This window comes from Lathamus discolor, chromosome 4 (assembly GCF_037157495.1).
Source record: "Lathamus discolor isolate bLatDis1 chromosome 4, bLatDis1.hap1, whole genome shotgun sequence".
NCBI lineage: Eukaryota > Metazoa > Chordata > Aves > Psittaciformes > Psittacidae > Lathamus > Lathamus discolor.
Genome location: NC_088887.1, coordinates 61,373,914 through 61,389,720, shown reverse-complemented (window position 1 = coordinate 61,389,720; position 15,807 = coordinate 61,373,914). Strand labels below are relative to the sequence as shown.

Here is a 15,807-nt window from a genome sequence, read left to right as displayed (position 1 = left end):
AAAGGGCAAAAGGGAAGTGAAGTTACTTACTTTGATAGAAGTTGACTTCAGAGAGTCACAATTTTGGGACACAAAGCAATTGCCACATAAAATACTTCAACTTGCTGTGAAATGGCAAGTATCATTTACATTCTCTCTGGAATTGGAGCCTGTAGTTCAGGATATGCATTAGGACATACAAGTTTAACCCATAGTAAAAAATAAGCGTAAGGCCTAACATGTTTCATAAACTTCAAGCATGTATATCAGAAAAAGCATTATTTATTGCTTAAATGCATAAAACACTATTTATAACGTATCACATCATTAATCCAGTGATTTAATATTTAAATATACAATTGACTGGTATAGAACACTGGGAGGGTGTTTTTCTGCCAGTGACCCAGTGGTTTTATTTTGATGTCTTTGTCTCTGATGGATTTTCCCCTGTATCTAGTGTCTTCAGCAATCTGAAGAGGCCAGCTGCTTCTCGTATCCGACTGAACTCGATGCAGAATGCTTGCACTTCTATAAACAAGTCCTGTACATTAATAATTTTGTTCCTGATTAAAGACTGAAGAAAGACACAAACCAGACGTACCAGGCGGTTCTGAAACAGAAGAGATACAGTCTTGTAAGCTAAAAAATGTTAGCAACCAAGTAAGGTAAAGGACTCTTGGCCCTCAGCAGTGCAACCGAGGCATTTCAGCAGCAATTTAGCTTCAGCAGTAATCTTGTTCCCAAGCTTTATAGGTGCTGCCCCTACTCTTCCATCTCCCACGCTACTACTGCATGCAAAAAAATGGACTCCTCTACTTTATAGTAGGGTGCTTCTGGATACTGGAGCTTTCTCAAGACTAATCCCATGCACAAATGAAGCACCAGATGTACCTATACGTTTAATTTCCTTATTATGTAACCTCTGAATAAAGTCAGAAGGAAGGGATCATATCTTAAGATGTCATCTCTAGGGTCTTGCTTAGTCTTTATTTTCTACAATACTACCATAAGGAAAAATGAACAAGCTTCCCATCTCAAAATTCCCCAGTCACCACATGATTATGGCACTCCAGAGGGGAAGTGACAGCAACAGGACTGATCCCAGACTTGTTTTATAGGAAATGCTCTACTGTGGAATTAGCACATGCTTCTCTTGCTCCATCTTTGAAGGAAAGACAGTACCAGGGACACCTAAACCAAGAACCGGCCTCACAGCTCATGGTTCATTTCCTGCCTGATGCAGTGAAAAGATGTGATCTCTGAAGTGTTCTTCCTTCCTAAGCACTGTTTAGGTCAACACTTGAAAGAGCACACTGGGAAGTGGAGATCTAGGAACTGGCACACACGATTTGTCATACGCAGATCCAATCACTTTATATGAGGTACATTTTTCCTCAAGGCCAAAACCAGATCTTACTTTACCACTAAGGTGGTCACATACTTCACACTGGGAGAAAGAGCTGAAGCTAAACCTCTGTCTAAAAGCAACATGAACACGGTTCATCAGACAGAACTGAAGGGACTTGATACATTAAATGTCCAAAGCATTTTAGATTATTTGACACTAAAAATAAGCTATCAACTGTTTTTACAGGACCTGTGCTTACTACTTCAGAACTTGCTACCCATTCCAAGACAGTTCAGAAACCGAACAAGTTATTTCCTCACTGCAATCAAAAGGCATCACGTTTTCTCTGCAACACAAATTACAAGAGTAACTTTAATAATTGAGGAACATGAAACTAAGAACAAAAGTACAAATGCAAGATAGTGGCTGACTAACAACCTCTGAGAACTGTGCCTCTTTCACTTCCAATAGGATTGGTTTTATATTGTGCTTTTCCAACATCTTGTGTCTTGGTTGCTGTGGGGCCTCAAACACAGTACTAACAAATGTTAGACCTCACAAGCTTTGCATTCTGCTTTGTGATCAGTATGTGCTCCTTGATCCTCTGTTCCTTTTTGTCCCCTGTGTGCCTGAAGTACAGCTGCTATATCCTCTCAGCAGCTCTTTTGAGCACAGTGTCCCACTCTGGGCGTACTCTCAGCTGCATCTCAGGTCTGCTGCTATTTTCCTATTCTGCTACCAAATGCAATTGGCACAGCTATTCAGCAGGTCACAGATCAAGCCACCCATGTGTATCTGTCTGAGTCCTAAAGCAGAGAAGCATCAGCAGCCACCAAAAGATAATAAATGGTTATTCATCATCTGGAAGGGTACACAGAACAAGATACAGGGTTTTTTCCTGCTATCTAAAACCGTATTTGCACCCCGTACTGCATCCCACATACTGCATGCAATTTATATCTTTGCAGCTTAAGAATATAGTACAGCTAGAGAAGGCACTAGAAAATGACACCAAAAAAGCTAAAGGGAAAGGAACAGCTGCCTTGATGCAAGAGACTTAAGAGGTTGCAGCCCTTCAGTATTGAGAGGAAAAAGCTGAGGCACAACTTGGTCAACATTCACAAAGCCTTGGGTAAACTGATCACGCAGCTAGTTTTCACTAATGAGGTATCCAAGAAAAAGTTCTGCTAGGCACCCAGTGAAACCAACAGATCAGTTTAGGATAGAAGGAAGTACCTTGCACAGCATGCAGTAAACCTTTTATGCTAAAGGTGTGGAAACCTCCACAGGGGGTAGAGATCCTTAAAATGACTACAACTTGCATGCTGGTGCTGAGGAGGTATGACAGGCTTCACAAGCAAAGAGTATGGTGTTAGGAAGACAGAACAAAAGGGTTTAGGTCTTTGAGGAGATCTGCAAGCTTTTATAGATTATGACTGAAGGGCAAGACTTCCATGAGATTTTGTAACATCACCTCAAAGGTCTGGAATTGGTAGGCACACTTGTAAAGAAAGAATCCTGAAGCGTAAAACTGAGTAAAAGGCAAACAACTCATATAGGGGGTGAAAAGACCCACCAAGTGACAGATAAACCTTTTGCATGCAAGGACCCAAGTGACACAAAACTGCAGTTTTGCCAGGGGGAGCTGTAATATGTCTACAGAAAAACAGGGAACCATAATTCCTCACAAAGTCATGTGAAGAGGTGAAGAAACATCTCTTAAACACTGTAAAGAACTGCATAGTGTGTTAGGAAAAAAGAAAGTGACTTTGAAATAAAGAAGCAGCAAGACAGAATAACTTAATGCTATCAGCCTTGTAAAATCTCAGCACATACTACACAGAGCATCATATGGGACCCTTTTTCCTAACCAAATTATTGAAGTACTCACCTGCATGTATTTGTCTTTAATCTGTTCACAGGTGGAGATGCAATTGGAGATATAAAGATGAATAAATTCAGGTGGGAGATCAACTGCAGTAGTAAGTCTGTTCAAATTAAAAATACCCAGTACTTTATGAAATCATCAATCTAGTGATTCCATTGCCAAACAGATGAGATAGACCTGTGCTATTTGTTTATTCCCAGGCGTGTCATACAAAGCTGATTTCTGACAACATCCACAAACACATTTAATGAAGGCATTTAAATGATTAGAAGAGTCCAAACCTTTTCTGTTTTTAAAACTCTGATACAATACAGAAGCAAAGTTAGATTGATTGTTTCTAGTATATCTGACACACCTACAAACATTTGTTATGTATTACACAAATGAGTCTATGATGCCAGTTTCCAACTTACAATGAAGCCCCAAGTTATCTAAATACCAAAACTCTTTTGCAGTAAGCACTGCAATACAATTTTGCTTATTCATATTTGAATTCCAAGAACTGAATTTAAATGCTGAACTCCTTCCTTAAAGGAATTATTCAAGTCGTATCCTTACTACGGACAAAAATTAGCTTCCTTAGTTGCTTCAGATACTAATTTTAGCCCTAGGAACTGAAACAATATGAATACCTACAGCTCCAGTAGGAGATCCTGACTAGATGGAAATCTTAACTAGAGATTAATGATGCACAATAATCTCAAAAGCATCTTACTACAGAAGAACTGGAGAACTATTGCATCAAAGAATGGTATTACTGTGTTTTTAAGGGTTAGCAGCAAAGCACACCTATTTCTGGTTTAATGATACCAGCTACTGAAGTATTTGAGCTGACACTGTTTCTTAACTGAAAAAGCAATACAGCTCTCAAGATAACATTAACACTAAATGTAGAACCACTGTAACATTACAACAGAACTTAATCAAAACAACCCTAAACCAGTCCTATCTCTAGTAGTGAAAGGAAAAACTACATGGTGTAGACATTTCAGTTTCAAGTTTTTGCCTTATTTCCCTTAGAAATCAGTGTCTACCTGTTTGCACTGACAGACATACTGCAGTTTGAGAAAAGTTGTTCCTATGGTACCTATACTGTTGGAATACCTATATGCCCGACTGGTGGTGTAGTTATCCTGGAAAGGGATAAAAGCTCTTTTCTTGCCACTATTGCCACATGTCATTAGTCCAACTTCAGGGCAGTAACTATAGCCAGTAAGGAGGGATTTATTTCAGCAATGTTTCTTTCCTCAAATGATATTTAAGGTGCCATTCAGCTCTGCTGCAGAGACTGCTGAACAAGGTTGATTCAGTAGTTCACATTCAGCAATTGCCAAGAAATGGAAGAAAGTTAAGTGGAAGAGATGTACTTTTGTAGCTTGTGGAGAACAGCTGTCTGAAGTTTTCCCTTTGAAGGGGCTAGCATTCTGTTAAGAAAATGGGTTGTCTGTATATGCAGAAGTTATTCTTAGTGAAGACAGGGCAGGAACATAAAGCAGGACGGCTGTTCAACAATAGCACCTTTTGTCACTTAAGCTGCATCAAAACTGCAAGTTGTGTTTAAGCAGATTAGCTGTGTGGCATTAACTTTTTTTGTGGAGGATTCCTCACAATACACTGAATGTGTAGAGTGAGTAACAGAATTTGCACCTTCCTAGGACACAGCATATGAACTTGCTAGTGAAATTCATCTACTAACCAGGAACCTGATGTCTGAAGAAAAGTTTAGACATTACAGATTCCAGTGACAGACTCCCATAAGTGACAACCATTTTAAATACTGTTTTGAGCTGAATATACCAGTTTGATAAAATTATTTTCTAGTAATTATCAACTCCAGTTGAAGCTATCCAAAACACAATATGTATTTCCCTATTCTTTTCAAAGTAGAGACACTTTGATAACATTAATAATATACTATTAATAATATAAGAGTAACAGAGTGGGTTTTTTGAATAAACCTCTTCATATTTGGAACAGGGACTGAAAGATTAACTAGCATAGCACCTGTGCAAGAAATGTGCTTTTTACCATACTTAACATGGTGAAATATGGTATGTTATAAATAAAAATATATTTTAATGTTAATCAACCAAAACATAATTAATTAAAATGCAGGGAAATTGTGGGTGTTTTTTCCTGTCAAATTGCAGTTTTGCTACTGCTAAATAGGAAGCTGTTACCATTACAGTAATATTTTAAAATAGCACTGCTGTAAAAAGGAACTAAAAATATGGCAGCGTTCTCAGAACTTAGCAGTGAAGATTTCAGAGAAGTTCAATTCTTTACTACCAACCCACAGCTACTTTTGCAAACTTAGTCTGGAGTAAAATAAGAGGGTTTTTTTTTCTTTAACTACAAGCACCACCAATAAGGAACTACACGAAAAGCAAGTAAAGCATTTATGGAAGAAAGAGGCAGTCCAGTAGTCATAGAAAGCAATGACCTTACTATGGCCAAAAATTGGCTTCCTTAGTTCTAAAAAGGAAGTACTACACTAAAAAGTCTTACTATTAAAATAGTATTAAAAAACCCTAAATAACACAAACAGGATAGAGAAACTGAAAAGGGAATGACAGTTTGATACTATTCTTCCTTCACTGTAATGTGACTAGTCATTTCTTCAATTCCTGTTATTTTTGTAGTCTTTGGAACATATCCAAATACAGCCCTGTGGCCAGCCTCACAATCACTTAGCAAATGTTCAGTTATTTCTTTTACATACTTAAGGAAACCTTCTATTTGAGATAGTACTCACCGATTTACAACTTCCATTGAATGTAAGGACATGTCCATATTGACCAAGACAGAAAAATACTCTGTAATCTGACTAGACTGCATCAGTTTCAGCAACATTTCTATAGCTACTAAAGGATTGTTTTCAACCAGATCTGGCAATTTGGCAGGAGTGAGACCAATGTGGTAAACAAGCTTGGGGTCCTTCTCCAGTTCTCCAAGGAGCTGTAAAGAAGAAAAAAGAAAGAAAAAAACTCATTTTTTATTAGCTATTCACGTTACTGCTTGAAGAAACTGCTATAATATATCTAAGCTACAGGAGAATGCTAACCCTTTAGATTTAGGCATCTCTACTTAAAAGACACTGGAGGTATACTTGAACATTTCTACGTAAAGGCAACTGTGTCTATAAAACCTTTAATAAAGCATTTAGCAGTCTTTCATCAGTGGGTGGCAAGGATGGGAGGAAGAAACTCATGAAAAGTTTCAGTTTTCTTCAGTTTCCTGTCCAGCAGACAGTGTTTCGAGTTCACTGCTGTCAGGAAAACTTCTGCAAGTAAACGATATTTTATAGTGCATAATGATTAGCGAAAAAGCCCACTGAAATCAGGGGTAATACCATGAAATTTAAGAAAAAAGAAATCCTGTGTTGGCGTTTCTGAAATAATCACTTATCAGAAGCTTCCACAGAAGCATGAACAACTTTGTTACAAGAAGATTTTTCCATGCAGAAAAATACTGGTGTCACTTATACAGAAAAATACTTGGTGTCAAGTCAATACTATGAAGTTTAAAGATTTCTTCCTTATTCATACAAACCCAATTCAAAACTCTTGGGTTTTTACAACTTGAAAGTCCTTGGAATTTCCTGAATCCAACACAGATCAATTAAAGTGATTCAAGTTTTCTAAAAGACAGTAGTTAATAGACAGCTTGTTAGAACATCATTTTTGGCAGAAAAGTGCATGATACTTACCTGTGTCTGCTGTGGGGAAGTCAAGGGGCTTTTAAATGCTTTTGCCATAATTCTTTTTATCTCAACTCCAGTGCTGTTCTTAACACACATTGACTTATCCCACTGAATTGTGTGATCTGGCTCTATTGGATTTAACCATGCCAGCTCATCCTCACATATATGGAGTGGAGGTGGTGGTCGAATAAACTCTGGTCGAAAGTGACCTAAAATGACAAAAAAGTGAGATGGTTTTTAAGCTTCAGGTATTCAGTTTTACATCAGTACAAAAAACAGGCCCCCAAAACTGACATTTCTTTAAGCTATTATAACAACATTACAATATTATTTGCCTCCCAGATACACATTTATTTGATTTTTAGTGATCGGCCTGATTCAGATTACTAAGTTACTGATTTCTTGGTCTTTTTTTCCTTCCACAGTAACTGGTTCTTGGAAGGTGTTAACAGTCAATGCAGATCTCAGTGTAGGGGACTAAGATCTGAAGGGCATTAGACCCAGTGTTTTAGCCAACAGATGACACGGGTAACAGCTTGAAGACAGGCTCCAGATTTTTAAATGTCTGGAAATGGAGTCTGATCTGGAGATAACCCTGACAGTTTTGCACTGTTTTATTCATATTCATTCCCAGCTCATACCCTGAACATAATTCTGAATTACATTACATTTCATCTGGAGAAATATAGTAACATAGCATGTCATGACAGGCTGAGAAAGTTGGAGCTGTTCAGCCTGGACAAGAGAAGGCTGCGTGGAGACCTTCATAGCAGCCTTCCAGTATCTGAAGGGGGCCTACAAGAATGCTGGAGAGGGGCTCTTCATCAGGGACTGTTGACAGTCCCTGACAGGACAGGGTAAGGACAGGACAAGGGGTAATGGGTTTCAACTGAAACAGGGAAAGTTCAGGTTGGATATAAGGAAGAAAATTCTTTACTGTGAAGGTGGTGAGGCACTGGAATAGGCTGCCCAAGGGTGTCACAAATGCTCCATTCCTGGCAGTGTTCAAGGCCAGGGTGGACAGAGTCTTGGGCAACATGGTCTAGTACAAGGCCTCCCTGCCCATGGCAGGGGGGGTTGTAACTAGATTATCTTAAGGTCCTTTCCAACCTTAACTATTTTATGATTCTATGACTTACAGAACCAAAGATGTGAAAATTCACATACTTTCTATAGGAGGTTTTGGTCCACTCACTAAGGCTTCCGTGATCTGCGAGGCAACGGAGCTGTCAAAACCGGAGTTGGAAGAATCTGGGTCAGGATCGCTGAGGATGCTGGGAAAGCTGGCTTTGCTCTGTGTTGGCAACTCAGACTGACGTTCTGAAAGAAGGGCCATCCTTAATATTAAAGCATAAAATCGAAACAGAAATGCCTGGAATACTAAGAGTAGTGAGAAACAAACAGCTAGCTCAAAAAAACCACAGACAAGATCAACAAGAAATTTAGTACTGTGTCAGGCAGCTAGTACTCAAGAGTGCCAGCTGACAGACAAAGGACAGAGGTATGCAGCAACGATAGAAGAAATCAATCTGAAATACAGTCTTGGCTTTAGAAAAGGTAACTAACTGATGTAACCTTCATCTAAAAGCACATTAGTAGGTTCACTTGCTACTCCTGAATTAAGTTCACATGCTATGTCTAGTTTTGCAATCACTTCTTCTCAAGGCAGGGAATAGAAACATCTACACAGATACATTTACAGATTCAATGATACTGGTCATACTAGACCTGAAGTCAGCTATTCAGATTTATCCAATGCATTTCAGTGGCATTGTGTAAGATACTTTTTGCATTCACTGTCAAGCTACAGTAAGTGCTTGTGTGGGAAAAATTGAATTGTTATGTGATTCTACATATATCATCTTTAAAGCAAAGCTGAGAGGAGCTGAAAGTGTCCTTTTAAAAGCCAAATTACAGAACATAAAAAAGTTGTATCAAAATAATATTAGCTTAGTATATACAGCTAAAGATTTGAAGAAACTGGCCAAAAAGAAACTACAGGACTCAATACTTGCATTGTCAGATATTTAGGTGGTGTTCTGTTGCAATCTATCACTCTCCTGTATCTGAAGAATTAATGGCTGACCTTCTCTGTACTATTTTGAGAGCTCATGTTTTCCATTGTTTCAGCAAAAAAGCTTCTCTGTCCCTATCTCTTCTAAGCGAAGTGTGCTTGCTCCTTTTCATGCAACCACACTGACCCTTCCCAGCTTCTCATGCATGAGCTATTTCATATGCCTCCAACCAAAACCATGAGACGCTGAAACTGCGATCATCAAAACACCACTACTGCCAATTTCTTTTTTGCCTTTCTGTCCAACTTTATGCAATGATTTCAGATCATGCAAACATTTGCATATATGCTCACTGAAGCAGCACAACAGGGTATGGCTTTCTTTTAAACTCAACAACTAACATACTCTGCAGCTATTTAAAAAAAAAAACTGATTTTAAAGCCAAAGTCCAAATGAACCATTTTATAAAACGTTTTCTACTTTATAAACTGTTTCAAGCTCCATCTTGGAAGCACCCTCATTTAGCTACTGAACATAAGAGTTGATTTAACACATGAAGTTCCATGGGGAAGGTGCAGGGAGGTATATTGGGTGTCTTTTTTCTGTCTTCTCATTTTTAGTCTAGAACTTAAATCCATCAGTTGGTCACCAATTTGTTTGTATCCTCATAAGCTTAAATGATTAATGATGCTTAATTAGAAATATAGAAGTTTAAGATATAATCCTTGTGCTCCATCCCTGGCGGTGTTCAAGGCCAGGTTGGATGAAGCCTTGTGTGGGATGGTTTAGTGTGAGGTGTCCCTGTCCATGGCAGGGGGGTTGGAACTAGATGATCTTGAGGTCCTTTCCAACCCTAACTATTCTATGATTCTATGATTCCTTCAATTCACCAATTTTAGAAGCCTGCAAGAGCCCTTAGTTATATACACTGAAGTTCAAAAACTCTCCTTCACTGCTTCAAGAATTAGGGCTGGATCAAAAATTTCAGGTAAGCAGAAGCAAGAATTAGAACGTGGTGTTCTAACAGGAAAGAATACAGCATCTTGAACTAAGTCATTTAAGTTTAAAAAAAAAAGAAAACTATCACTTAAGTTCCCTTATGGAGCTATTTTTCTTTAGGATTTTTTTGTTTTGTTGTTGTTGTTGGATTTTTTTTTTTTTTGGTTTTTTATGTATAGAAAAAAAAACCAACAAAAAACTTTCTTTGATTCTTAATGTATTACAAACTTTACTGCAGGTCAACTACTCTTAGACCAAATTAGGGTTAGCAGACAAACAGGAGCACTTTGCCAGAAGACCCATCCCTGCAACTAGGAGAAAAGGGTATCTTTGATACGGTACCACACTGGATCAACACAAGTTACAGGGAGAAACCAAGGTTTGAAAGAACTTTCTGTAGACCAAAGGGAGAAGAGGTCAAGTTTCAATACTCATTCCTAAGATGATCTATTCCTACATTCTACTTTTTTTTTTTTTTTTTTTGGGGGGGGGGGGACACGACGACAGGGGACGATCCTACAAATGAAAACAAAAACCAAAACTAGAAAAAAAACCCAACCAACCAACATAGAGCTGCAAGCAAATTATCACAATGAGTTCAAGTTCGGAAGAAAGCCAAGTACTTTCTTCCTGCCTTTACAAAAAAAAGGATTGGGATAGACACACTGATTGAAAAATAAATAAATAATGCTTTATAAGTTATTGTGGTTGATTTTGCATGTATATTCTAAAATCACCCTGTTCTATATAGCCCTGAATTTGTCCCAGGGACCACAGTTTTGAAGGGCCACCAAGTGTTCTGTTACATAACTCCTACAACTGTTTGTAAGCAATTAGTGGTGCATGTTTACTGGATTATATAAGTAATAATACAAGCATATTAATTTTGCAAAGCACCATTAATGGCTTTGTACTGTATTTTAAGCCATTAGTATCTTTCATTTTAAAAAAGGACAAATCAAAATGCGTGGTCTGGAGTATCCATCCACACAGCTACAGTTTTGAGGTTCTTTACATGTTTCATTTTTGATGAGAACTGCTCAGAAGGCAAACACAGCACCAAAGGGAAAACAAGTAACAAAAAAAACCTCCAGGCTTCTGTAAGACATCACATATTCCTTATGCTAAAAATGACAAGTTACCTGAAGTTTCACAAAATCTGAATTCACTAAAGTATTCCATAAAACATAAACAGGATGAACAGGAGAGAAACCAGAAGGGTTTGTCTCGCCTGTGAAGGTATGTTAGGTTATTCAATCTAACTCTTCAAAAGATCCCAGAGTCTGGAAACAGTAGCTAAGGGGGACACCAAGGGACATATGTACACATTTTTACACCACAGCACCACAAGTCAGTGTCAGGTTCTACAGAAAAAATAACAATACTAAGATACAACTGCAGGACAGAGAAAGCCTAGACCTCGGAGCAATAAACCACGTCATACAAGTACAGAAGTAGGATGGTCAGTTTTCAAGCAAGAAAGTCCATTTGCACGTACTTAGGAAAACCCCCCACTATTTTTGGTGTTCAAACTGGCTCCTTGTTCCAAACAATATTTTCTCTTTCAGTTTTAGCTCCAGACATGGCTCACCAATTAACATGATCACAGCAATCACGTTCCTGCTGCTTTTCTCCTGTCAGAGGATAAGCGTCACATTGCTTTTCTTTTCAGTGAAGTGAACCACCTTTCCACTCTAAAGCTAATGCTGTAAGATCTGACTCTGTTGTATAGAGCTGAAGATGTAATAGCCAATTTGCCAGGTACAGCTGAAGTACTGGTACATGACAGCATGACACTTATGCTTGTTTTCTCATACTAGAAATACTGCAAAGAGTGAAAAGGGATAAAAATGAAAAGCCACACAAAACCCCCACCCACAAAACTTTAGATGAAAGGCTTCCTATACTTGCAAAACGTTCTCATGTTTAAGGCAATGACATACATGTTAAAAAGCTGCTTGATAACTAGGATAAAAGAGTTAAGACATGATCTCTACTTGAAGTTTCTCTATGTTTTTGAACACAGGCTTGAAGACCCTAAAGCACAGTTGAGCCTTTTTCATATTAAGGACAGAAAGGAGTGTTTCTCAGGTAACTCACAGCCACATGGCAAGTGGCATTTCCATTCACAAGTGAAGCACATCCACAAATCTTCCTTACCTGCTAATGCCAGCTGAAGCCCACTTATGTCCACTGACTGGGCCATGTTCCCCACATCCATTGAAGCAATCTGCCGAGGGGTCTTCTTAAACAGTTCTCTAGGAGGGGCTAACATCAGCTGAGAAAGAAAGAATTTTTCTGGAGGAGTTATAGGAGGTAAGAAGCCTGTGAAGACACAATGAAAAACAAACCCCGATTTTTGAGGCAGTAGCATTAATAGTTTCAATATGCTTCATGCAGAACAAGCCTGACTAAAACACAAACTACTGTGTTATTTATGACAAGATCAGTGCAGCTGAAGAGTCTTTGTGAGTACATACAAAACTATGATCTACTCGGCTCCTACAATGATGTAAAATACGGCGATATACCGATGGATACCTAAACGAGGTCTATGAGAAAGCTGCAGAGGTACTTTTGACAAGCAAGCCACGCCGCCGAGCGGTGCCGCTCTGCCCCCTCCCTCTTTCCTTCGGCCCCGGGACGCACCAGAGAGCGGGGTGCGCTCCGCCTCGTCACCGCCGCGCTCGGGCGCGGGGTTCAGGAGGTGAGCGAAGACGGCGGCGAAGGGGTTGGCGGCGAGGGGCTCGGTGCGGTACATCTCCCAGAGGAGGTATAGCGCGGTGAGGCGCTGCGCGGGGCTGGGCAGCAGGTCGGGCTGCTGCAGCAGGAGGACGAGGACGGAGCCCAGGCGGAAGTGCTCGGCCTTGCCGAAGTAGTGGTGGAAGGCGCTGGAGAGGCCCTCGAAGGTGCTGCCGCCCGCCTCCTCAGACACGATGCTCAGCAGGCTCGACAGCTCCTTCGGCGACAGGCTCATCCTGCCGCCCGCCGCGCCGCCGCCCGCCGCGCCGCCCGCTTCGCCGGCCTCCGCTCCGCTGTGAGTACCGGGCGCCGGGCTGCCTCCGCCACCGGGCATCCGCCCGCTCCGGCAGGGCCCCGCAGCTCCCCGCCTCCCTAACGCCACCAGACCGCTGTCGCACCGGCCTCGCTTTACGGCCGCGCCGTAAAGCGACGGTACCGACCGAGCGTTCGCCGGCCCGGCAAACCGGGGCGACGACGAGGCGCACACGCGATTGGCCGCGCTTGCGGCCCCGCCTCTCCTGAACGCGATTGGTCCTAGCCCCCCGCCGGGGGCGGGGCCGGCAGGCGGGATTGGCTGCCGGCCCGCGGGTCCTGCGGAGCTGGGTAGGGGTGGCGCGGCTGTGGGGGCCGGTAGGGGGAGCGCCGCGGCAGCGGGGTGCGGCTGTGGCGGCGGCGCGGGGGCTTCCCCCCTGCTCCTCGCCGGGAGGGCGCGGTGGCCTCCAGCGGGACAGCGGGGGGTGGTGGCCCTGTGTGGGGCTGGGAAGGAGAGGTTTTCTCTCGAGGGACGGTGAGGGTCCGCCTCCGGGCCCTGCAACCCTGCCCCTCGCGACTCCTGCTTTGGGTCCAGCCGTTGCCTTCTCTTTGCTGTTTCGTTTAGCGGCGTGAATGGTGGCATGGTTGAGTGGCTCTCGCCACGAGATCATCCCACTGCCTTCTGGAAAAAGAGAAGTTCTTTAATGTGGGGGTGGTGGGGCACTGGGACAGGGTGCTGAGAGGAGCTGTGGCTGCCTCATCCCTGGCAGTGTCCAAGGGCAGGTTGGACGGGGCTTGGAGCAACCTGCTCTAGTGGAAGGTGTCCCTGCCCATGGTAGGGGAGTTGGAACTAGGTGATACTAAGGTTCTTTCCAATCCAAACCATTCTACGATTCTAAGGGGAGACTGCACACCCCCCACTTCCCCTGCCATCACCCCAAACGGGAGTGGAGAAATGTTCTAGACACTGTGAGAGGTTGTGTGTCCTGGGAGAGGGATGGAAAGAGGAAGATACCGTGGCTGCACCTCAGTTCATGTTAAGAGGGTAGGGTGCTCCGGCTGTCCCTGCCTGAACGAACAACTGGCTGTCCCAGAGGATGATGTCCATGTGTTTCTTCAGTGGTCCAGTCCAGCTGAGAACTGCCCACTTCACTGGTGGTGCTCTTGGCAGAATGGAAGGACAGTGAGCTGCAGTAGCAGTGTGTGGGCATCCCCCTGAGTGCAGTGGTCCGTTTCACCAGCTTGGCTGCCGTGTGGGAGGGTATCTGTGGGGATGGCAACTCGGAGATTTATCAGGTGTAGCCTGAAGAAGTGTTGAGGGCACAGAGCGAAGGGAGAGCTTTCCATGGTGTGTGCTGGAGAAGGCCCTGGCAAGTCCTGACAACAGGCACTGCTGCTGCTGGCTGCTTGTTTTAGTCCCAGCACTCCTCCAGAGTCACGGAGCCCAGGAGACCTTTGGCTTTCTAGTTAGCCCTCCTGCTTTTCCATGTGTGCACTTTGCTTCTGGCCATCTGCTATTCAGGTACTTCCCAAGTCAAAGGTTGAATGCTCATCACCGTGATTCCAGGCCCCACGGAAATTTTCTTCCTTGAGCTCATCTCAAGTGCTCAGTGAACCCATTTTTAATTTTGTTGTGCATAAACCCTGTGGCAATGATTTCTGCAGTTTAAGAACCGTGCTGTGTAAGCCAGTGTTTGTTCTAATGCTGTTCATTGCTCATCATTCTGTGTATCTCTTATCATGTCTTATCTTGGTTGTCCCTCTCTAAGGACACGTTCTCTGGCATCTTCGTTGTGCCATCCTTGTTGCCCTTTTCTCTTTTCTACTTCTGCTATGCCCTTTTTGAGAAGGAGGGACCTAATTTGCATCTGGTGTTCAAGCTGTGAGTGTCCCATAGATTCATACACCTTTTTTGGCACAAGTCCTGATTATTTCTCTTCTCCTTTTTTCATGTTTGCTCTTTCAAGCCATGAAGCTGACACTATAGAAGAATTGTCCTCCGTGACTTCCTCATCAGGAATAGATAAGTAGCACCCACCACTACAAAAAGGGAGGATTTCTTCCTTTTCCACCCACCCTCATTGCAGTGTTGTACTTTGCGTTTGTCAAATATCACTGCCATTTAACTGAGTGTTACAATACTCTGAAAATCCCCTGCAGCCAGTTTTAGTTCTTACAGTCCTGAATGATTTTTTTCTCACCAGGAAACAGCATGTACCTGAGAAGAGTGCATCATCCATCCCTTTACGCACACACAGAGGTTTTAGTCCACAGTCTCACCTTTGTGCATGCAAACTCTGGTTGTTGCTGTAGTTTCATGCAATTTTCTCAGTACAGAAATTGGACTTGGTGGTTTATAGTTTATTGGATTATTTCCACAGCCTTTTTAAAGGTTGGTATCAGACTCGCCACCCTTATTTCTTTGGTACTGAGACTGTTTTTGTGAGCATCACAGTTCATAGTTTAGCATCTTCATCCTTCAGCTGGTACAGATCTCTTGGGTGAATCTCATCTGATCCTGGTGATGAGTAGTGACTCATTTTACACATTTCATTTCACATCACTTACTAACACTTCGCTGTGAGGCAGTTTTTCTCACTTGTACCCTGTCGGTAAAAGTTCTCGTCTGGGAATGTCTCCAAGATCCCATGTAGAGATGCAAAGAATTAATTTAACTTTCTTCCTAATCCTTCCCTGAGGATTTTGTATGTTGTGCTTATCTGTTGACCTCGGACTGACCAGCAGATTTTCTGTTTCTGGTGTGCTTGCAAAAGTCGTATTTGCTCATTTTTGGGATGAAGTTCATGGTTGGCAAAGATCATGCCTAAAATTGTGCCTTAAATTGAGGATGGTTTGCTGGGTGCTAACCCCCAGTCAAATA

At 42.1% G+C, this 15,807-nt stretch overlaps 1 protein-coding gene across 2 annotated transcripts; it reads right to left on the bottom strand.

Annotated features, from left to right (window-relative positions):
* Window positions 1-243: 243 nt before the first annotated feature.
* CNOT11 (CCR4-NOT transcription complex subunit 11) lies at window positions 244-13,120 on the bottom strand. Of its 2 annotated transcripts, none has more exons than XM_065677706.1 (7): window positions 12,582-13,118; window positions 12,093-12,257; window positions 8,086-8,238; window positions 6,925-7,127; window positions 5,971-6,173; window positions 3,219-3,315; window positions 244-589 (listed from the first exon to the last, which is right to left on the bottom strand). In XM_065677706.1, exons 1-7 carry the CDS (start codon window positions 13,006-13,008, stop codon window positions 392-394), a joined length of 1,446 nt encoding a protein of 481 aa, XP_065533778.1. In that variant the 5' UTR covers window positions 13,009-13,118; the 3' UTR covers window positions 244-391. The 2 variants fall into 2 exon arrangements, with proteins under 2 accessions (XP_065533778.1, XP_065533779.1); XM_065677707.1 differs by lacking the exon at window positions 244-589 and adding an exon at window positions 1,668-2,133 and having other exon boundaries at window positions 12,582-13,120.
* Window positions 13,121-15,807: the final 2,687 nt, after the last annotated feature.